We start from the raw sequence: 24,402 nt of genomic DNA on the forward strand, positions 1-24,402 counted from the left end.
TGACATGTTATCAACATAAACAGCTAATACTAACTATGTAAACATCTTCATACATAAATAACATCAATATATGTTCCGTAACATCCATCATATCCTCCTTTTAACAAACTGTTTGTACATACAGTACCACAACTGAAGATTATGCTTTGGCAGAGCAAACACTAGGACCCTGCAGTTACAGTATAGAAGTATAGAACACAGATTAGGACCATGTCATAAGAGCACAGTATAGAAGCATAGAACACAGATTAGGACCATGTCATAAGAGCACAGTATAGAAGTATATAATACAGATTATGACCATGTCCTTAGAGCACAGTATAGAAGTATAGAACACAGATTATGACCATGTCATAAGAGCACAGTATAGAAGTATAGAATACAGATTATGACCATGTCATAAGAGCACAGTATAGAAGTATAGAACACAGATTATGACCATGTCATAAGAGCACAGTATAGAAGTATAGAATACAGATTATGACCATGTCATAAGAGCACAGTATAGAAGTATAGAACACAGATTATAACCATGCCATAACTCTGTACAGCACAATCCAGGGTGGGGGTCAGAGACAATGTCATCTACATAACGTAATCTATATAATGTGTTGCAGTTCTTTTTGTTTCACTGTAAACACTGTGTTGATGAGTACATGCATACAATAAGCATTCTGTCAGCACACGAAGAAAGAAGTTGTAAAAACAGAGGCCCCTAATTTGCTGCAAATTCAGGTTCACATTACTAAAAGTATGAAGACCTAGATTATGGAAGACAAAATAATATATTTGAGAGGAAGATAGAAACAGCCTGGGGTGGATGAATCTAGGGAGGAGGAGGAGGAGAAGAGGAAGAAGAGGTTGTGTCTTAGTCGTCCGTGTCTTTAACGGTGTTGTCATCTAGGAGGACGTGCCAGCGCTCTATCTTCTTGTCTTTGTTCTTCAGACATTCGTACCAGTGCTTCAGACATTCCCCCTTGGCTGTGATGCCCAGCTGGCACCCTCCTGAAGGGGAGAAGGTTTTGTAAAGTATTACTTTGAAGTCGGCTTTAAAAGTGCACAATATAGTTTGCTAAACATTAAAAGTACATTCATTCTGCCATCGTTACTGAACTCCCCAATGAAATCGTTGGATTTCTCAACTGACCAATGAAAATGCTGGATTTGCCCCATGTCATAGTTCCAACTCACCAATGAAATCATTGGATGTTCCCATGTCATAGTCCCAGACTGAGATGTCCAGGCTCTTCTTGGCCAGCTCACCATGTTTGATCTCATAGCTGAACTCCTGCAACACAACTTCAGCCATCACACTCCATTTCTCAGTGTATAGACACAGACTACCATTAGACTCTGCATTAGTAAAACAATGGCCTGGAACCTGATATTGTGTTGTTATAGATATATATGAGGGGACATTAACCTCGTTGAACTCTGGGTTCAGCGTTTTCTTTTTGATCTGAGTCTTGTTCTTGGCTTTCTTCCCCATGTCTGGTTTCAGGAAGCTACAGGTCACAATCACAGGAGAGAGAATCAATCCACACTCAATCAACCAACCAATCAATCTAGCCATCCGTCCATCCACCTGTCCATCAAATGTTTAAGACTGTAGGACAGGGTCATAGAAGAGGAAGGTGAACATCAGCAATCAAGGTAGTTATATATAGTCAGTCAGTCAGTCAGTCACACAGACAGACAGACAGACAGACAGACAGACAGACAGACAGACAGACAGACAGACAGACAGACAGACAGACAGACAGACAGACAGACAGACAGACAGACAGACAGACAGACAGACAGACAGACAGACAAAGACAGACAGACAGACAAGACAGACAGTGTAGCTAGATTAATAGAACACATACATCTTGACGAAGGGGTCTGAGTATCCATTAGAGTCCATAGCTGCCAGGTGAGCACATCGCACCACTCCCACTATGAGACGACCCTGCTGGGTACTGTAGGTTAGAGAGACCAGGATACGACCCCTCTCCTCTGCTTCATCCTCCTTTACCTGTAGGACACACACACACAGAAATGTACGCAGACACGCACAGACAAGAAGATTTGCAAGTGGATTTACATCCACTACGATAAGAATTTTCCCATAGAGATTAACATATCAAAGATTGTCATGACATGTACAGTATATATAATCCATGCATGTACTGTACAGTGCATTTTATTCTAAAATGGATGAAATTGTTTTTCCCCCTCATCAATCTACACTCAATACCCAATAATGACAAAGCAAAAACAGGTTTAGAAATGTTTGTGTTCCTCAGTATTTGGGGAGTTTCTCCCATTCTTCTCTGCAGAACCTCTCAAGCTCTGTCAGGTTGGATGGGGAGCGTCCCTGCATAGCTATTTTCAGGTCTCTCCAGAGATGTTCGATCGGGTTCAAGTCCGGGCTGTGGCTGGGCCACTCAAGGACATTCATTCAGAGACTTGTCCCGAAGCCACTCCTGCGTTGTCTTGGCTGTGTGCTTAGGGTCGTTGTCCTGTTGGAAGGTGAACCTTCGCCACAGTCTGAGGTCCTGAGTGCTCTAGAGCAGGTTTTCATTAAGGATCTCTCTGTATTTGCTCTGTTCATCTTTCCCTTGATCCTGACTAGTCTCCCAGTCCCTGCTGCTGAAAAACATCCCCACAGCATGATGCTGCCACCACCCTGCTTCACCGTAGGGATGGTTCCAGGTTTCCTCCAGACGTGACGCTTGGCATTCAGGCCAAAAACTCCAATCTTGGTTTCAACATACCAGAGAATCTTGTTTCTCATGGTCTGAGAGTCCTTTAGGTGCATTTTGGCAAACTCCAAGCGGGCTGTCATGTACCTTTTACTGAGGAGTGGCTTCCGTCTGGCCACTCTCCCATAAAGGCCTTAGTGGTGGAGTGCTGCAGAGATGGTTGTCCTTCTGGAAGGTTCTCCCATCTCCACAGAGAAACTCTGGAGCTCTGTCAGAGTGACCATCGTGTTCTTGGTCACCTCCCCGATCAAGGCCATTCTCCCCCGATTGCTCAGTTTGGCCAGGTGACCAGCTTTTTAATATTGAGGAATATTTCACTTTCCCTGGTCATAGGAGTAACAACATGAATGAGGCAGAAATAATTCAGTGCGTCTTGAGTTTCGCCATCAGCTGGAAGACTGTGTCCCCTTTTCTCAGCGGAGGGAGGGAGAGTGGAGGGATGGTGAGTTGGGAACCTCACTGATGTTCCCTCCCATCAGATGGAAGACTGCGTCCCCTTTTCTCAGCGGAAGGAGGGAGAGTGGAGGGATGGTGAGTTGGGTGAGAGGTAGCCTCACTGATGTCCCCTCCCATCAGATGGAAGACTGCGTCCCCTTTTCTCAGCGGAGGGAGGGAGAGTGGAGGGATGGTGAGTTGGGTGAGAGGCAGCCTCACTGATGTTCCATAACATCAGATGGAAGACTGTGTCCCCTTTTCTCAGCGGAGGGAGGGAGAGTGAAGGGATGGTGAGTTGGGAACCTCACTGATGTTCCCTCCCATCAGCTGGAAGACTGCGTCCCCTTTTCTCAGTGGAGGGAGGGAGAGTGAAGGGATGGTGAGTTGGGAACCTCACTGATGTTCCATAACATCAGATGGAAGACTGCGTCCCCTTTTCTCAGCGGAGGGAGGGAGAGTGGAGGAATGGTGAGTTGGGAACCTCACTGATGTTCCCTCCCATCAGATGGAAGACTGCGTCCCCTTTTCTCAGCGGAGGGAGGGAGAGTGGAGGGATGGTGAGTTGGGTGAGAGGCAGCCTCACTGATGTTCCATAACATCAGATGGAGACCATCAATCCAGTAAAATAAAATAAAATAATTATTATGCTCACTCAGCTGTACCTCACAAGTAATACAACAAATGATCTATTACCAGTGTGACCATATACCGAAAATGTTGACATTTCAAAATGGTCTGAGAAGAGCAACATTGGCAGGGCAATTAAAGCATAGCTAATATGCAGTGGTAATGTATAGCCTACTAGCCTATAGCCTACTGGACAAACCTCATTGCTACCGAACTGTTTTTATTAGGTTAATGTTGCGCTAGCTTATGTTTTTATTTATCTGAGCGTTAGATCTCAGCTCTCTTTTGGACTCAGAAAGTGATCTTGACTCAGAAAAGCTTGGTGACCACTGAACTAGGGAGTTTTTTAGGTTAAAATAAACGGAATAGAATTAAGCACAGGCAAAATCCTAGAGGAAAACCTGGTTCAATCTGCTTTCAAACAGACACTGGGAGACAAATTCACCTTTCAGCAGGACAATGACCTAAAACACAAGGCCAAATACACACTGGAGTTGCTTACCAAGATGCCATTGAATGTTCCTGAGTGGCCTAGTTAAAGTTTGGACTTAAATTGGCTTGAAAATCTATTGCAATACTTGAAAAAGGCTATCTAGCAATGATTAACAGCCAACTTGACAGAGCTTGAAGAATTTTTTAAATAATAATGTGCGAATATTGTACAATCCAGGTGTGCAAAGATCTTAGAGACGACTCACAGCTGTAATCGTTGCCAAAGGTGATTATAACATGTATTGACTCAGGGGTGTGAATACGTACTGTATGTAAATTAGATATTTCTCCATTTCATTTTCAATAAACATGTTTTGACTTTGTAATTATGGTGCATTGTGTATAGATGGGTGAGAATATGTATTTATTTAATCCATTTTGAATTTAGGCTGTAACACAACAAAATGTGGAATAAGTCAATGGGTATGAGTACTTTCTAATTGACACTGTACATGATATAATCTGAGTTATGTAATGTGTGGCCAACTGGGGGTGCAAGTTATTCTGACCGTAAAACTAAAAGCCATTTCCTTCGGGAATATAGAACAGGGCCACAGGTCACAGTAGAAACAGAGATGAATATTATAAAGGCGGCTGGTGGCACCTTAACTGGGGAGGACGGGTTCATAATAATGGAATGAATGGAATGGTATTGACACATCAAACACATGGTTTCCTTGTGTTTGATACCATTCCATTCACTTCAATCCAGTCATTATTATGACCCTTCCTCTCCTCAACAGCCTCCTGTCCTTGAAAGGTATTTATCTTGTGGAGACAACAATAGATAGCAAGGTAAGGAAGCCTAATGGGTGCAGAAAAAACTCCTACTAAATTATAATAATACATGTGATATGAGCATTCAGCTACAATTTGTTCCCTCACTGGAGTTACAGGCGTAAATCTTAGGTGTGAACGTGAAGTGTGAATCCTGAGTGTAAATCCTGTCTCAGGCGAGTCTTACCTCCTCCTCGTAGAGGGCCATGCCCCGGGCTGAGCCTCCTGTTCCTGCCTTCTTCACCTGGGAGACGGGGGAGCAAAGGGGGAGAGGGGGGGTGAAATCACTTATATCATGATTATTAACAGTTGCATCCACAATGCAAAGGTTAACAACTGTCTCCGGACCTGGATGCGTGCCCTCATAGACACACACTGTTGTAGTTCCTACCTGGACCACCCTCTCCAGACACACTGTTGTAGTTCCTACCTGGACCACCCTCTCTAGACACACACTGTTGTAGTTCCTACCTGGACCACCCTCTCCAGACACACTGTTGTAGTTCCTACCTGGACCACCCTCTCTAGACACACACTGTTGTAGTTCCTACCTGGACCACCCTCTCTAGACACACACTGTTGTAGTTCCTACCTGGACCACCCTCTCCAGACACACTGTTGTAGTTCCTACCTGGACCACCCTCTCCAGACACACTGTTGTAGTTCCTACCTGGACCACCCTCTCCAGACACACTGTTGTAGTTCCTACCTGGACCACCCTCTCCAGACACACTGTTGTAGTTCCTACCTGGACCACCCTCTCCAGACACACTGTTGTAGTTCCTACCTGGACCACCCTCTCCAGACACACTGTTGTAGTTCCTACCTGGACCACCCTCTCCAGACACACTGTTGTAGTTCCTACCTGGACCACCCTCTCCAGACACACACTGTTGTAGTTCCTACCTGGACCACCCTCTCCAGACACACACTGTTGTAGTTCCTACCTGGACCACCCTCTCCAGACACACTGTTGTAGTTCCTACCTGGACCACCCTCTCCAGACACACACTGTTGTAGTTCCTACCTGGACCACCCTCTCCAGACACACGCTGTTGTAGTTCCTACCTGGACCACCCTCTCCAGACACACACTGTTGTAGTTCCTACCTGGACCACCCTCTCCAGACACACGCTGTTGTAGTTCCTACCTGGACCACCCTCTCCAGACACACTGTTGTAGTTCCTACCTGGACCACCCTCTCCAGACACACACTGTTGTAGTTCCTACCTGGACCACCCTCTCTAGACACACACTGTTGTAGTTCCTACCTGGACCACCCTCTCCAGACACACGCTGTAGTTCTTCTTCTGGTTGGCTTTGAGTTTCTTCAGAGCAACACGCGTCTCTCCGATGAACTCATTGTGCCCAAACTTGTCCATATCACTCACTGACAGCCTGGAAGCAGGAAGAGGAGTTCTATTCTCTTTTTACATCGTTTTGTATCATCACCGAAGAGTTTTTATTCTCTTGGTTCCCTTTAGCCCTGGGTAATGTCACTGAGGTAAATGGAGAGCCAGGGAACTAAACTAGGCCAATATCAACGTAAACGTTTTCATTTCAGATGACCCAGTGGGTGACACATACACTGTATACAGTAGTGTTATGTGGTATGGGCGAGCCTGCCTGTATTTACCGTAGTGTTTTGCGCTGCATGTCGTCGTCAGTGATACCATGGTACACCAGAGTCTCATTCCACACTGGGTTCAGAGTGCCCTTCAGTGTCTTAGTACGCAGCTTGTTAGACTGTGGAGATGGGGAGAGAGGAGAGGGGGGAACAGGGAGAGGGGGGAACAGGGAGAGGGGGGGAGACAGGGAGAGGGGGGGACAGGGGAAGAAATAGAGCAGAAGACAGGGAGACAGATGGAGAGGGAGAGAGAGACAGAGAGACCCCACAGAGCCCCATGACAGCAAACACAATTAGTCCCAACCAAAATAATGAGAAAACAAAAAGATCATTACTTGACACATTGAAAATAATTAACAAAAAAACTGAGCAAACTAGAATGCTATTTGGCCCTAAACAGAGAGTACACAGTGGCAGAATATCTGGCCACTGGGACTGACCCAAAATTAAGGAAAGCTTTGACTATGTACAGACTCAGTGAGCATAGCCTTGCTATTGAGAAAGGCCGCCAAAGGCAGACCTGGCTCTCAAGAGAAGACAAGCTATGTGCACACTGCCCACAGAATGAGGTGGAAACTGAGCTGCACATTAGAGACACATATTTCCCTCAGCTTACACAGATCCAAAAAGAATTCGAAAACAAAACCCAATTTTGATAAACTCCCATATCTACTGGGTGAAATACCACAGTGTGACATCACAGCAGCAATATTTGTGACCTGTTGCCACAAGAAAAGGGCAACCAGTGAAGAACAAACACCATTGTAAATACAACCCATATTTATGTTGACTTATTTTCCAATTTTGTACTTTAACTATTTGCACATCATTACAACGCTGTATATAGACATAATACGACATTTGAAATGTCTTTATTCTTTTGGAACTTCTGTGAGTGATACAAGTCTGTGTCAACAGGCAGCAGAAACAGGCCTACAACAACCAGAAGTGTTGGAAGTTACCTTACTGGCTCCAGGTAAGAGGTGCAGCTTGACGTAGGGGTCTGCTAGTCCATTAGAGTCCATCGGCTTCAGGCCCTGAGAGAGAGAGAGAGAGAGAGAGAGAGAGAGAGAGAGAGAGAGAGAGAGAGAGAGAGAGAGAGAGAGAGAGAGAGAGAAAGAGCAAGAGCAAGAGCAAGAGAAAGAGAGAGAGAGAGAAAGAGGGCAGGAGATTAGAGATGGAGAACATCAACCTAAAGATGAACCATTCAAGCATGTCACTGAAACTAGCAGTGTGTATGTATACCTTGGCTTTGACTATGTTGCAGTGCAGCGCATTGCTCTCCTGTTCATAATGCAGAGTGAACTCCAGCAACCCCAGGGTGGCTGATGCGGACAGAACCAAAGAACATCATGCTCAGATTGGTTACTACGACCAACACACACACAGAGAGAGAGAGAAAGAGAGAGAGAGAGAGAGGGGGGGGGGGGGGGGGGGGGGGGGGGATAACAGAAACAGAACAACAGAGAGGAAGTGTGTGTGTGTGTGTGTGTGTGTGTGTGTGTGTGTGTGTGTGTGTGTGTGTGTGTGTGTGTGTGTGTGTGTGTGTGTGTGTGTGTGTGTGCATTAGAATATGTGTTTCATATGGTTGGTCTACATTGTCCCTGCTTGGGAACCAAATTTCCCAGTGGGCTAATAAAGACTGATGGTTACTGTATGCACACGGTATGTCAGAGGGGCATGTTTAGTGACAAGGTAGAGGAAGTCATCAAATGTCTGAAGTGACTGAAATCAATAAAAAAGGAACATGTGTTATATAAGGACACACACTTACTGGATTCATCAGAGTCATATTCGTTGTCGTCGTCCTCGACAGGAGCGGGGGCTGGGCGTGCTGCCAGGGTGGGTTTGGGGGCAGGAGTGGGTTTCTCCTCCCCGACTGGAGTTGGGGCTCTATCCTCCCTCTGGTGAGGGTGTCTGCTCTCCTCGGGTGCAGGGGCTGAGGTAGAGAAACACCACTATTTACTCAGTCTCAATCTCCAAGCAGAAGGGATTATGCATCTGAGCGGTTGGTGGTAAACAAAACCAAAGCAGTTGTTTCATATCCATTGACTGCTTTTAGGGTGGGTAAGGAAAAACATGTCATTTTGTAATTTGGGTGAGCTGACCCTACTATCGTACCCTTTGGTGTGACTGTGTCAGCTGGAGCTGGTGTGTTCTCTCTCCCCCTGGCTGTGGGAGGTCTGGAGCCTAACTTAGACTGGCTCTTCACCACCTCTTCCTGCACAGCAACGCCCCCTAGTGTCTGAGCAGAGCTATACCCCTCTGGGTCCTGTTGCTCTGAGCTGGAGTACGGGGTCTCATCAGTGGGCTCTGAGACAAGATCGGAGAGAGGAAGATGACATTTTGAAATACCCAACAAGCTTTTGCATGTACCTCTCATGCAAGTCCAACGAGTCATGAAATCTTAATGCTTGTTTCCACTGCTCACCTTGGTTCTCTGTGATGGAGCAGCAGTTACCCTGCGGCTCCTGCTGCTCTGTGCAGTCCTGGGCACCAGCGTCTGGCTGGTAGATGGGCTGGGTCTGGGTACGGGCATATGGCTGGGTACTGGGCTGGTGATGGGTAGGGTTCGGGGTACGGGGGCTCTCTGTACCTGTCCCTCTGGGCCTGGAGATGGGCAGGGGAGCAGGGAGGACCTGCTGGGGTTGGCCCTTAAAGAACCACGCTCCAGAACGCTTCAACATCTAGATATGGAGAGAGAGAGATGGAGAGACACAGAGAAAGAGAGAGAGAGGAAGAGATGTAGAGAGAGAGAGAGACAGAGAGACAGAGAAAGAGAACATTTGATGGAGAGAGCGAGATTGAGATGGAAAGAGAGAGGGGGGGGGGTAGTGTGCTTAGCAGATGAGTTCTCACATTGGACTGACAGGTAGGGCCATTTAATTAAAGGTTCCCTGGGGAGAGGTTTCACCGAACACAGGGTCAGCACTAAACAATACTGTGAAACGGGGTGACTAAGCAAACCCCAAAAAATAAAGTGTGAGTGTGATTAAGTCTGAACAGCTGAACCCTTCTCTCCCCACTTCCCTTTCCTCCTTCTCTATGTCCCCCCTTCTCTCCCCACTTCCCTTTCCTCCTTCTCTATGTCCCCCCTTCTCTCCCCACTTCCCTTTCCTCCTTCTCTATGTCCCCCCTTCTCTCTCCCCCATACATTTTGATTGTGATGGGACAAACAAACACAATCTTTTCTCATGATTTATTAACATGAAGGCGTATTCGTGGAGTATACATTAAAACAACTTTTTATTTTGTCTTCAACCTATAATTTCTCTATCATTCCACCCCTCCTTTCCTCTCTCCATCTCTCTCTCTCTCCCCCTCCTCTCTCACCTCTTTGTGTTCGCTGCAGATCCTACAGACCCACACAGGACATGACGGCCGGCTGTTGTTCTGAATCCCACACTTACTGCACATATGCTGTGAGCAGAAACACACACATACACACACACTTACTTAAACCAGAGTTATTTTTATGATACACTCATAGGAAAAAAGGTGCCATCTAGAACCTGAAAGGGTTCTTCGGCTCTACCCATAGGAGAGCCCTTTGAAGAACCCTTTTTGCTTCCAGGTAGAACCCTATTGGGTTCCGTGTAGAACCCTTTTCCCCAGAGGGTTAAACGTGGAACCCAAAAGAGTTCTACCTGGAACCAAAAAAAGGTTCTACCTGGAACCAAAAAGGGTTCTACCTGGAACCGAAAAGGGTTCTCCTATGGGGACAGCTAAAGAACCCTTTTGGAACCCTTTTTTTTCTGAGAGTGTAGGACAAATGTAGGCACAGTTTGGGAGCTAGACAAAGAGAGCGACAGAAAGGATTTAGGAGCACTTAACAGACTACTGACAGAATCAGCTCTGCTCAAAGCAACATGAAATAGTAAGTCGAACAAAAGAAGATGAGAAACCACAGAGACCTACAGGACTTGGACCTCTGATAACTGTCCAAACTCTCTACGCTCTATTATGTGTGCTAGTTACCTTCTTGCAGTGGGAACAGAGTACCGAGTTGACTCCCTGCTGGCCAAACGTCTGTCCACACAGCAGACAGCGAGACTGACCATCTCCACATGCTGTCTTCTTCATACTGTCCAACCTAGTGGCAAAACGCCTGCAGAACACACAGACACAGACACAGACACAGTTACAGACACACACACACACACACACAGTAAATACACGCAACACACATCAGACTGCCAGACTGACCATCTGGCCATGCTGTCTTTTGTCCAGACAGGTCGCCAACCACATAGAGTGGAGAGATCAAACGCACACACACAGTTTTGTCTCTTTCTCATCCCCCCCCCCCCCCCCCCCCCCCCCACACTCTCTCTCCCCCTCCCTCTCTCTCTCTCTCTGTCTCACCCGATCCTCTCCTGCTCCATGACCTCCATGGTCTCAGCCCGAGCCAGAACACTGTTGATGATCTCCTTCTCTTCGTCTGTTAGCTCCACCTCCTGAGGACCTCCTCCTCCATGGCCTCCACTGTGCCGGTGCATCCTGCTGACTGGCCTGACAGACAGAGACAGGACACTTACAACGTCATATACACACATCAGAAGAGACACACTTGACTTAACAGACACTTACAACCTAACATGCACAAATACGAGGACAAACACACATCAGAGGACACGGCACACTCAACTGCCGCCTCTGGAGTGATGTGTACTCTAGGTTCAATACTACCGAGTAGTACTCAGGGCTCAATACCCTGCTACTAGTGACTGAACATGCCTCTAGATGTTTTCACTGAACAGGGAACAGAGGCACAACATTATCATCGGCTAGATTAGAACACTGTCAAGTAGAATACAGCAGGGGGTCCCCTAGGTGGGTACTTTGCTTCTGTAATAGTTGGAGAAACATTGGTACTGAACCCTGACCTGTTCACCGGATGCTGTTTCGACCCCCCCTCTCTCTGCCGCACCTGCTGTCTCAACCTTTGAATGCTTGGCTATGAAAAGCCAACTGACATTTACTCCTGAGGTGCTGACCTGTTGCACCCTCTACAACCACTGTGATTATTATTTGACCCTGCTGGTCATCTATGAATGTTTGGACATTTTGAAGAACGATCTGGCCTTAATGGTCACGTTACTCTTATACTCTCCACCCAGCACAGCCAGAAGAGGACTGGCCACCCCTCAGAGCCTGGTTCCTCTCTAGGTTTCTTCCTAGGTTCCTGCCTTTCTAGGGAGTTTTCCCTAGGCACCGTACTTCTACATCTGCATTGCTTGCACTTTGGGGTTTTAGGCTGGGTATTTGTATAAACACTTCGTGACAACTGCTGATGTTAAAAGGGCTTTATAAATACATTTGATTGAATGATTGATACTGTGTGTGTTCATTTATAAGTATACAGGATATCTACAATATAGCCATCAGCATAACTGATATCAAAGCATCACCAAGCTGTTTGCCCTGCCTCTCTCTCAATTCAATTTAAGGGCTTTTATTGGCATGGGAAACATATCTCTCTCTTTCTCTTTCTCTCTCTTGCTCTCTCTCCTCCCCCCTCTCTCTCTTCAGCCCTTTCTGTCCTTTCATAATGTTCTCTCCCTGATGATTGGAAATGTCAGGGGTTGCCGTGACAGCGGGCAGTTTGGCAACCTAACTGATTTCTGTAACTGTGTGTGTGTGTGCGTGTGTGTGTGTGTCTGCGTGTGACATCGGTGGTTGAGGCTGAAGTGGGGGGGGGGGGAAAGGAACGTTCTACAATGGCATGACACTGACCTCATCTCTCACACACATTGTACGACATCACATAAAACAAAATAATTGCCCACTAATACAGGACTAGTAAAAGGCCCAGTGAATATCTTTTTTTCATTCTGATTTTTCAGGGCATCCCTGCTTCCTGTGGCTATGTATGGGTCATGACACCTACCGGTATATCACTCGTGTAGCCTATTATACTCAATAAACCAACTTTGTGGCACACACACACACACACACACACACACACACACACACACACACACACACACACACACACACACACACACACACACACACACACACACACACACACACACACACACACACACACACACACACTATTGAGTCGGCTGGTTGAAGTGGTGTTGTAAATCAATGGTCTAGATCAGTGTAAAGGGGTGGGGACAGAACAGTTATCTGATTCTTAATGTCATCCACTGAGAGGGAGGACATGCGACAGTTGAACATGATGTAATTCTCAAACACACACAGTGTGCAGGGATAACGGGACTAAGATCAAAGCCAGAGACATGACTGAAGGGAGTTAGTCAGTAGGATGACACGCAAGGAAATATGATGTAAAAATATATATATTTAGATCAGAGTGTGTGTGTGTGTGTGTGTGTGTGTGTGTGTGTGTGTGTGTGTGTGTGTGTGTGTGTGTGTGTGTGTGTGTGTGTGTGTGTGTGTGTGTGTGTGTGTGTGTGTGTGTGTGTGTGTGTTTGTATGTTAGAGGTTGATGGGAACTCTTCTCCTCTGACCCACCACTACAAGTAAACTTGTCACTGTAAGGACTTCTGTTAAATTTACGCTTTACAGGGCTGGGTGATACAGGGACTTGTGTGCGCGCTAGTGCATGTGTGTCTGTGTGTGCACATGCACTTGTGTGTGTTCACGCGCAGTGTGTGTGTGTGCGATTGCCTGCGTGCATGCTCGTGCATATGCATACTCATGATTTCAGGTCATCTGAATCAGGAAGTACCTGCAGAGGAGTGGAATAGCACAGGAGGATACATCCCATCTAACACCCTGAGAGAACAGACCAGTCATGAAGAGCACTGGACTGAACCTGCACCATAAAAACAAAGACCTCTGCACTCCTCTAGCTCACTCCAACACACACACGAGCGAACGCGCACACACAGACGCCAGGAGGAAGTTACAGTAGACACGTCTTTCATCTCGGGAAGAAGATTGAAAGCTGCACGTAGAGTCAATTTGAAATAACATTTCTGTTCGATTTTTTTCTCTTTCCAAAAAAATAAAAATAATGTACGTTTTCAGTTCACATCTGGTTTGAGTCTGATTTTAATGAACCAGGTGGTTTTATAACAATATACTGTGTGTATGTTTGTCTTTGTGTGTGTGTGTGTATGTGTGTGTGTGTGTGTGTCTTTGTGTGTGTGTCTTTGTGTGTGTGTCTTTGTGTGTGTGTGTGTGTGTGTGTGTGTGTGTGTGTGTGTGTGTGTGTGTGTGTGTGTTTGTGTGTGTATGTGCATCTATCTGTCCTCAAGCTTGTCTGTCCTCTGCAGCTGCTGTCACAGACACACACGGCACAAGCAACACCCACACACAGTGAGCTGAGAGAGAGGACCTGTCACTGTGCATCTATCGACTGACACTGTCCCAGGGAAAAGCACGCACGCACGCACACACACACTCACACACACACACACACACAGCCCAAGGAACTGCAGTCTAACTGCAAAATTAAGTGAAGTAAAAGAAAGCGGAGGCATTTTAGCTCCACGAGACAGTGTGGGTTGACTAAGGACAATTGCTGTTCCCTGGGCTGTGTGTGTGTGTATTTGTGTGTTTGTGTGTATTTGTGTGTGTATTTGTGTGTTTGTGTATTTGTATGTGTTTGTGTATTTGTGAATGTCTGTATGTGTGTGTGTATTTGTATGTGTGTGTGTGTGTGTGTGTGTGTATGTATTTTTGTGTGTGTGTGTGTGTGTATGTATTTTTGTGTGTGTGTGTGTGTGTATGTATTTTTGTGTGTGTGTGTGTGTCATGCCAGGGGCTAGCTAGGTCTGGCAGACTGTGTCATCCTCCTGTGTTTCTGTCATGCAAAAAGGCCTTTCCCTCTTGTTTCTTTACGTTTCACGCTAGAAATACTGTAGAACTCTAATTACATTGAATAAATTCAAAGACAAATGCCATGGAAATAGGACGTCAAACCTTTTTCCATGTCCTCATTTGTATAATGTAGGAATTCATCCATAAACATCTGCAGCTATTCATCATTGCCTACATGGGTGAGGCTGTCGTTCTGTCTAGACCTGGGTTCAAATACTATTTAGGGTATTTCAATTACTTTCAAAGAGATTTGGAAGTAAGAACTTCAATATATTTTCTTTGAAAACACAAGGAGTTGAATATTGGAATGTATTTGGAAATACTCAAATACACAGATAGAAATATTCAATATATTCAAATAGAAATATTAAAATATTCCATGCATTTGAATCCAGGTCTGTTTGGAATTTGAAATAATGTATTTGGAAATAAGTATTTTGTATATATTTTTTTTAGTAAGCTATTTATAGAAAATTACTATTTGATTTGGGCCAGATTATTTGAAAATACTAAAATACACAAAAAAACAAGTATTTACATAACAAATAATCAAATACACATGTATTTGAACCCAGTTCTGGTACTGTCAGGCATGTAATGCTGCAGTCGTAGAATTAGAGGGGTATTCCTGTCACGCCTGCTCCCACTCTTTCCCCCTCTTCTCTTCTCCAGTGTCGGTCCTTACATTCTGAGTCCAACCACTGCTAATTCTATGGATTTTCCACTACCTCAGGAATCCCAACAGCTCTGGAAAATCTCTGTAGCCAATCAGTTTGTCGATACACCAACTGGCTAGTTTATTAAATACATCTAATACCATCTAGTACGGTGTCAACACCCCTTGCCTCCAGAACAGCCTGAATTCTTAGGGGAATGGATTCTACAAATAGGAAACGTTCCATAGGGATGTGGGTCCATGCTGACGCGATGGCATCAGGCAGTTGCTGCAGATTGGCTTGTGGTACAACACCGCCACCAGCCTGTACAGGTGTCCATGGACGCTGCTTACGCCAAATCCTAACTCTGCCATCAGCATGACCCAACAGGAACTGGGATTCGTTGGGACAATGCAATTTTTTCCACTCCACAATTGTCAAGTGTTGGTGATCGCGTGTCCACTGGAGCCGCTTGTTGTTTTTAGCTGATAGGAGTGGATCCTGGTGTGGTCGTCTGCTACAATAGCCCATCCGTGACAAGGACTGACCAGCTGTGCATTCCGAGATGCCGTTATGCACAACACTGTTGTACTCTGCTGTTATTTGCCTGTTTGTGGCCCGCGTGTTAGATTGCACAATTCTTGCCATTCTCCTTCGACCTCTCATCAAGTTGTTTTCACCCACAGGACTGCTGCTGACTGGATGTCTTTTGTTTGTCGCATCATTCTCGGTAAACCCTAGACACTGTCGTGCATGAAAAGCCCAGGAGGGTGGCCGTTTCTGAGATACTGGAACCGGCACGCCTGTCACCGACAATCGTACCATGCTCAAAGTTGCTTAAGTTACTCGTTTTGTCAATTGTAACATTCAATCGAACAGTAACTGAATGCCTCGAAGCCTGTCTGCCTGCTTTATTTAGCAAGCTACGTGACTCAGTGTGTGCAGTAGCTATCCATTTTTGTGAACGGTACCTAATAATATATACAGTGTATTCGGAAAGTATTCAGACCCCTCGACTTTTTCCACATTTTGTTACGTTACATACAGCCTTATTCTAAAATGGATTTTAAAAATTGAATAAACATCAATCCACATACAATACCCCATAATGACAAAGCAAAAACTGATTTATTAAACATAAAAAACAGAAATACATTATTTACGTAAGTATTCATACCCATTGCTATGAGACTCGAAATTGAGCTCAGGTGCATCCTGTTTCCATTGATCATCTTTTAGATGTTTCTACAAATTGATGGGAGTACACCTGTGGTAAATTCAATTGATTGAAAAGTTTGTGGTCATACGCACATCCTTAAAAACATTGGTCCTGGGATAATAAAGAATACTAGTATAGAACAAGAAGGCCCGCACACTGTTAAAGCTCCCAATTCATCGCTTTATTGACAACGTTTCGATCCGAAAGGGATCTTCGTCAGGTCAAACAAACAAACTGACAGATCACATCCCAAAATATACACATTTCACCTCACATGACCATTGCGGACATGACGCATGGTGGGTGCAAAAACAATTTGTGCATCTCTAATAATTGAATAACAATGAGATGGGTACATGTAAACATAGCAAAAAAAGAATCGTCCTCTCACTGTCAACTGCGTTTATTTTCAGCAAACTTAACGTGTAAATATTGTATGAACATAACAAGATTCAACAACTGAGACAAACTGAACAAGTTCCACAGACATGTGACTAACAGAAATGGAATAATGTGTCCCTGAACAAAAGGGGGGTCAAAATCAAAAGTGACAGTCAGTATCTGGTGTGGCCACCAGCTGCATTAAGTACTACAGTGCAGCTCCTCCTCATGGACTGCACCAGATTTGCCCGTTCTTGCTGTGAGATGTTACCCCACTCTTCCACCTAGGCACCTGCAAGTTCCCGGACATTTCTGGGGGGAATGGCCCTAGCCCTCACCCTCCGATCCAACAGGTCCCAGACGTGCTCAATGGGATTGAGATCCGGGCTCTTCGCTGGCCATGGCAGAACACTGACATTCCTGTCTTGCAGAAAATCGCACACAGAACGAGCATTATGGCTGGTGGCATTATCATGCTGAAGGGTCATGTCAGGATGAGCCTGCAGGAAGGGTACCACATGAGGGAGGAGGATGTCTTCCCTGTAACGTACATCATTGATATTGCCTGCAATGACAACAAGCTCAGTCTGATGATGCTGTGACACACCGCCCCAGTCCATGATGGACCCTCCACCTCCAAATCGATCCCACTCCAGAGTTCAGGCCTCGGTGTAACGCTCATTCCTTTGTCGATAAACACGAATCCGACCATCACCCCTGGTGAGACAAAACCGTGACTCGTCAGTGAAGAGCACTTTTTGCCAGTCCTGTCTGATCCAGCGAGGGTGGGTTTGTGCCCATAGGCGACATTGTTGCCGGTGATGTCTGGTGAGGACCTGCCTTACAACAGGCCTACAAACCCTCAGTCCAGCCTCTCTCAGCCTATTGCGGATATTCTGAGCACTGGTGGAGGGATTGTGCATTCCTGGTGTAACTCGGGCAGTTGTTGTTGGCATCCTGTACCTGTCCCGCAGGTGGGATGTTCGGACGTACCGATCCTGTGCAGATTTTGTTACACATGGTCTGCTACTGCGAGGACAATCAGCTGTCCGCCCTGTCTCCCTGTAGCGCTGTCCTAGGCGTCTTACAGTACGGACATTGCAAATTATTGCCCTGGCCACATCTGCAGTCCTCATGCCTTCTTGCAGCATGCCTAAGGCACATTCACGCAGATGAGCAGGGACCCTGGGCATCTTTCTTTTGGTGTTTTTCAGAGTCAGTAGAAAGGCCTCTTTAGTGTCCAAAGTTTTCATAACTGTGACCTTAATTGCCTACCGTCTGTAAGCTGTTAGTGTCTTAACGACAGTTCCACAGGTGCACGTTCATTAATTGTTTATGAGTCATTGAACAAGCATGGGAAACAGTGTTTAAACCCTTTACAATGAAGATCTGTGAAGTTATTTGGATTTTTACGAATTATCTTTGAAAGACAGGGTCCTGAAAAAGGGACGTTAAAACTGTCAAAATATTTTGATATGCAATGATTTTAAAAGCTTTGTTTTTCCTTTTGCTTTTTGCCACCCTTGGGAAACTTTTTTGCTACTCCACTTATCCTAGATTCCCTGGTTGTGATATGCTGATGTAGTGGGAGTTCTTTATAGAACATAGAAGATTCTAGAGAATTACATTCCCACAGGATTCCATACCCTGACAGCTGGATCACAATGGATCCTCCTCTCCATCCTTCTATCTCCACCCTCTTTCCTCTCATCTCTCATCCTCTCCTGTCTCTCTCCAGTCTTCACTCAGTGGAAGCAGATTATAAAGCTTGGAGCTCTGCACATCCCCTCCCTCTATCTCTGTTGATGACTCTCTGTGGATATACCTACACACACATGCACGATGCACACGCGTCTAATGACATAAGCGCAGAAAAATGCTCAAAACTAAGTCTGCAGAAAGCACACACACACACAAACACAGACAGGATTAAAGCTCTGATATGGCAGTGCTGTCTAGAAACATCTTCCTCAGTCGCTGAAGGGAGGAACTGACGACACAGTGTGCTGAAGGAGAAGACAGCTAACAAATATGGCTATAGGAAAAGACTAAACGGCTTGTAGATCTAGGGACTATGCTGTGACATCAGAGGGTTGTACAGGGGGAGGGAGAGGACACATACAGTGCCTTCGGAAAGTATTCAGACCCCTTGACTTTCTTCACATGTTGTTACGTTACAGCCTTATTCTAAAATCTATAAAATATATTTTCCCTCATCAACCTACAACACAGTACCCCACAGATATTTTGACATTTTTGCAAATTTAGTAAAAATAAAAAACCTTATTTATTTCAGTTTTTTTTATTTTATACATTTGCACAAAAAAATTAAAACCTGTTTTTGCTTTGTCATGATGGGGTATTGTCTGTAGATTGATGGGGGGAGGGGGGCGACATTTTTTATCCATTTTAGAGTAAGGTTGTAGCATGACAAAACAGAAGAAGAGTGAATCTTTTTTTTTTTACAGTAAACATTACACTCACAAAACAATAAAGACATTTCAAATGTCATATTATGTCTATATACAGTGTTGTAATGATGTGCAAATAGTTAAAGTACAAAAGGGAAAATAAATAAACATAAATATTGGTTGTATTTACAATGGTGTTTGTTTTTCACTGGTTGCCCTTTTCTTGTGGCAACAGGTCACAAATATTGCTGCTGTGATTGCACACTGTGGTATTTCACCCAATAGATATGGGAGTTTATCAAAATTGGATTTGTTTTCAAATTCTTTGTGGGTCTGTGCAATCTGAAGGAAATATGTGTCTCTAATATGGTCATACATTTGGCAGGAGGTTAAGAAGTGCAGCTCAGTTTCCACCTCATTTTGTGGGCAGTGTGCACATAGCTTGTCTTCTCTTGAGAGCCAGGTCTGCCTTCGGCGGCCTTTCTCAATAGCAAGGCTATGCTCACTGAGTCTGTACATAGTCATAGATTTCCTTAAGTTTGGGTCAGTCACAGTGGTCAGGTATTCTGCCACTGTGTACTCTCTGTTTAGGGCCAAATAGCATTCTAGTTTACTCTGTTTTTTTGTTAGTTCTTTCCAATGTGTCAAGAAATTATATTTTAGTTTTCTCATGATTTGGTTGGGTCTAATTGTGTTGCTGTCCTGGGGCTCTGTGGGGTCTGTATGTGTTTGTGAACAGAGCCCCAGGACCTGCTTGCTTAGGGGACTCTTCTCCAGGTTCATCTCTCTGTAGATGATTGCTTTGTTAAGGAAGGTTTGGGAATCGCTTCCTTTTAGGTGGTTGTAGAATGTAACACCTCTTTTCTGGATTTTGATAATTAGTGGGTATCGGCCTAATTCTGCTCTGCATGCATTATTTGGGGTTTTACGTGTCTCTCTCTCTCTCTCTCTCAATTCAATTCAATTCAATTCAGTGGGCTTTATTGGCATGGGAAACACGTGTACATTGCCAAAGCAAGTGAAATAGATAATAAACAAAGTTGACATAAACAATCAGAAATGAACAGTAAACATTACACTCACAAAAGTTTAAAAAGAATAGAAACATTTCTAATGTCATATTATGGCTATGTACAGTGTTGTAACAATGTCTCTCTCTCTCGTGCCTGTCTGACCATCTGCATGTGGTGTGCTGGGTATTGGGGTGGGCTTGGGGGCCATGGCAGTTCATAGCCCTCTTGATTAGCAGAGGGGCGGCAACAGTGCTCGTTTGAGAGAGTGAAATTGTGTGTGTGTGTGTGTGTGTGTGTGATACACCAGGGGCAGCAGTCAGTCCGCCACAACAACAACATAGGCCTTATGCTAATGAATGCTTGTTCTCTCTCCCTTCTTTCTCCCTCTCCCTCTGACTCTCTCCCTTTGCCTCTCTCACTTCCTCTCTCTCTCTTTCTCCCTCTCTCTTTCCATCTCCCCTTCTCTCTTTCTCTTCCAGACAGCCCTGTTGTCAATCTACTGCTGCAATCACAGGTGGTATGACCTGAGGAGATGGATGGAGGTGAAGATGTGACATAGGTCAGGGCTGGGCAGATAGCTTAGGAGGTTGTTGGCACCTTAATTGGGGAGAATGGACTTGGTAATGGTAATTGCTGGAGGGGAATGTGTGGAATGGTATCAAAGACATCAAACACATGGTTTCCATTATGAGCTGTCCTCCCCTCAGCAGCCACCTGTGGTGGATAGAGAAAAAGAGAGAAGGAGTCATTTGAGTTGATTTTATTAGGATCTCTTTTAGTCCTCATTAGGACTAATCTTCCAAGAGTCCTTAAACATTAAAATACAATTTAGAATATGATCATTTTAACATATAACACACTGTTACAAACAGACATAATACACTGACATACAGTATTAACCAGATAAATACTCTAATAGTCAAAAAATATATATTGATTCCTTCATCTACCATAGTCTCCGCACAACCTTCCAATTTATTATATTTAAATAGTTCTAAAGTAAGTATTGTTTGCATATATATTTTTAAAGGTTTCTGGTTTGCTCAGATACATTTTTCAAATTCTTTATTGCTCTAAATCGAAATGTTATTTTGACTATTCCTCTTTTCTGTCTTTATAACACATAGATGGTAGACAATTTATTCCTAGTATTTATTCATGTCTGTCTCTTACCAACTGAATACTGTTGTGAATAGAGTTTGGCTATTTTAAGTGGTGTACATTGTGAAATAAAATAAGCATGTTTTTTTTCAATTATTGTGTTGATTGACGACCAGCCAAGTGTCACACCCTGATCTGTTTCACCTGTCTTTGTGATTGTCTCCACCCCCCTCCAGGTGTCACTCATCTTCCCCATTATCCCCTGTGTATTTACACCTGTGTTCTCTGTTTGTCTGTTGCCAGTTCATCTTGTTAGTCAAGTCAACCAGCATTTTGTCTCAGCTACTTCTTTTCCCCCAGTCTCTTTTTTTCACCCTCCTGGTTTTGACCCTTGCTTGTCCTGTCTCTGAGCCCGCCTGCCTGACTACTCTGCCTGCCCCTAAGCCTGCCTGCCATCCTGTACCTTTGCCCCTACTCTGGATTATCAAGCCCTGACTACCTTGACCTGTCATTTGCCTGCCCCTGTTGCTGTAATAAACATTTACTTTGACACAGTCTGCATCTGGGTCTTACCTTCAAACCTGATAGTACGAACTGGCCATGACTGACCCAGCAGTCCCGGGCCAGCTGCGCGACTCCATCTCCTCTCAAGAAGCAACCATCGGGAGGCACGAGGAACTGCTTCGTGGCCTTAGGGAGGGGGTCCAAACGTTGGCTGAACGCCATGACCGGCATTGTATATTTTGCTGGAGCAATTCCGCAGGTTGTCTGGGAGGCAGCCTACTACGGTGGTAACCCTACAGCCCCTCAGTAACCCAGCTGCTAGCAGTGCCGTCTCATCGGTCACTCCACCTTCTCGGGAGCCCCAATTACACCCCCCCGGAAAGCTTCAATGGAGAGCTGAGCACCTGTCGGGTGTCTCTAGCTCAGTGTGCTCTCATTCTCAAGCTTCAGCCCCCCTCCTTCCCCCAGATTGCTCCAAGAATGCCTATCTCATCACACTATGTCAGGGAGGGCTCTCACCTGGGCTACTGCTGTATGGGAACAACAGTTGGTCATATGCGTTAGTCTGGAGGGGTTTGTGGGAGAGGTGAAGGTTTTTTACGTCCCATTCTCCGGGAGAGAAGCTGCCCGGAAGCTAATCCAGCTTCGGCAGGACTCCCACTGTGTGGCAGATTGTGTGGAATTCCGCACGTTGGCAGCAGAGAGTGCTTGGAACCAGGAAGCACTGTTCGATATGTTCCTGCACGGCGTCTCGGAGGAGCACGAGCTTGCAGCTCGGGAGTTACCTACGGATCTCGATTCCCTCATCGCTTTGACCATCTGAATCGATGGGCGACTACAGGAACGGCGAAGGGAGAGGAAATTCGACTTTGCTTGCATGTCCAGGGATTCCATCTTGCCTCCGTGTCATCCCAGAAGTCCCCGATGATCTCGTTGCTGAGAGAATCTGAGGCTTACCGACCTTCCCCGAGAGTTGCCGAAGACGGCTGAGCCACCGCTTCCCGAGCCTATGCAACTAGGTAAGAGCTTGGCTGTTGCCAGCGGAATGGTAATACAGGATCAACACGAAGAGTTGTCTGTATTGTGGGACTCTTGGTCATTTTCTGTCCTCTTGTCCTTTAAAAAGACCAGGCTCACTGGTAGGAGTGAGTACTCTGGTGGGCCATATGGAGAACTTTCTTGCTTTCCTTGCCCGCACCCCTTTTCATGCCATTCTGCTGTGGGGAAACCAGTCTAAATCTCTCCGGGTCCTCATTGACTCTGGGACCGATGAGAGCTTTTAGGATGCTACCCTGGCTTCCGAGCTGAACATACCCACTCAGCCCCTTTCTGCTCCCATGAATGTTAGAGAACTGGATGGGCGCTCTATAGGCCGCGTCATTCATATTACCCCTCCCATATTACCCCTCCTACGGGTGTCAGGGAATCACAGCGAGACTATTCAATTCCTGCTCATGAAGTCTCCTCAGATTCCCGTGGTTTGGGGATTCTCCTGGCTCCAGCGACACAATCCTCCTAATCAACTGGTCTACTGGTGCCATCGTGGGCTACAGTCTATTCTGCCATGCCCAGTGTCTGAAGTCGGCGCAACTTTCCCCGTATTCCTGGGGGCTCAGAAGATGCCCCGGACCTCTCCGCCATTCCCACGGAGTACCAGGACTTTTGGGAGGTGTTCAACAAGGCCCGGGCCACTTCACTTCTGCCGCACCGACCATATGACTGCGGGATTGACCTTTTTCCTAGCACCACTCCGCCCCGGGGACAACTGTACTTGCTGTCGGGACCGGAGACCAAGGCTATGGACACCTACATTGGGGACTCCCTAGCTGCAGGATTTATACGTCCTTCATCCTCTCCCACCGGCGCAGGGTTCTTTGTGGAGAAGAAGGACAAGAACCTGCGCCTGTGCATCGACTACGGGGGACTCAATGGCATAACGGTGAAGAACCGCTACCACTCATCTCCTCGGCCTTCAAGCCGCTCCAGTGGCCCACCGTGTTTTCCAAGCTGGATCTACAGAATGCCTACCACCTGGTGCGGATACAGGGGGGAATGAGTGGAAGACCGCCTTCAACACGGCCAGAGGCTACTAAGTATTTGGTCATGCCATTTGGCCTCACCAATGCCCCTGCTGTGTTCCAGGCTCTGGTAAATGATGTTCTCTGCAACATGTTGAACTGGTTCGTCTTCGTCTACATTGATGACATCTTCGTTTTCCCCCACTCCCCCCAAGAACATGTGTTCCACGTCCGACAGGTTCTTCAAAGCCAGAGACATCCTGGACCCAGGCCTCATCGCGGATTTCCAACGCCAACACCCCGGTCAACCAGGTATGCGCCAAGGTAGGACGCCAGGTGGCGCCCCTAGTGGGGGGGGCGGAGGGGGGGGGGGGGTACTGTCACACTCTGATCTGTTTCACCTGTCTTTGTGATTCTCCACCCCCCTCCAGGTGTCACTCATCTTCCCCATTATCCCCTGTATATTTATACCTGTGTTCTCTGTTTGTCTGTTACCAGTTCGTCTTGTTTATCAAGTCAACCAGCGTTTTTTCTCAGCTCCTGCTTTCCCCAGTCTCTCTTTTCCTCGCCCTCCTGGTTTTGACCCTTGCCTGT

The 24,402-nt window shown here is 45.8% G+C and overlaps 1 protein-coding gene across 1 annotated transcript; it reads right to left on the minus strand.

The window, feature by feature from the left end:
* Positions 1-868: 868 nt before the first annotated feature.
* Positions 869-24,085, minus strand: LOC120025610 (rabphilin-3A-like). Its single transcript, XM_038970159.1, has 17 exons — positions 23,911-24,085; positions 22,752-22,821; positions 11,071-11,217; positions 10,684-10,813; positions 10,039-10,125; positions 9,137-9,392; positions 8,827-9,018; positions 8,480-8,644; positions 7,951-8,030; positions 7,668-7,742; positions 6,715-6,824; positions 6,350-6,476; positions 5,266-5,322; positions 1,869-2,017; positions 1,424-1,505; positions 1,192-1,288; positions 869-1,005 (listed from the first exon to the last, which is right to left on the minus strand). Exons 1-17 carry the CDS (start codon positions 24,083-24,085, stop codon positions 869-871), a joined length of 2,136 nt encoding a protein of 711 aa, XP_038826087.1.
* Between the last annotated feature and the right edge of the window lie 317 nt (positions 24,086-24,402).

The sequence above is a fragment of the Salvelinus namaycush genome, chromosome 31, assembly GCF_016432855.1.
Source record: "Salvelinus namaycush isolate Seneca chromosome 31, SaNama_1.0, whole genome shotgun sequence".
NCBI classification, from domain to species: domain Eukaryota; kingdom Metazoa; phylum Chordata; class Actinopteri; order Salmoniformes; family Salmonidae; genus Salvelinus; species Salvelinus namaycush.

Excerpts from the sequence above, each read along its gene's own strand:
- LOC120025610 (XM_038970159.1), bottom strand. The coding sequence starts at position 24,085 with ATGAGGCCTGGGTCCAGGATGTCTCTGGCTTTGAAGAACCTGTCGGAC. Across the intron at positions 6,825-7,667 it reads TCTTACCTGGAGCCAGTAAG|TCTAACAAGCTGCGTACTAA; the intron begins GTAACTTCCAAC and ends CCATCTCCACAG. Across the intron at positions 1,289-1,423 it reads TGAACCCAGAGTTCAACGAG|GAGTTCAGCTATGAGATCAA; the intron begins GTTAATGTCCCC and ends GTTGTGTTGCAG.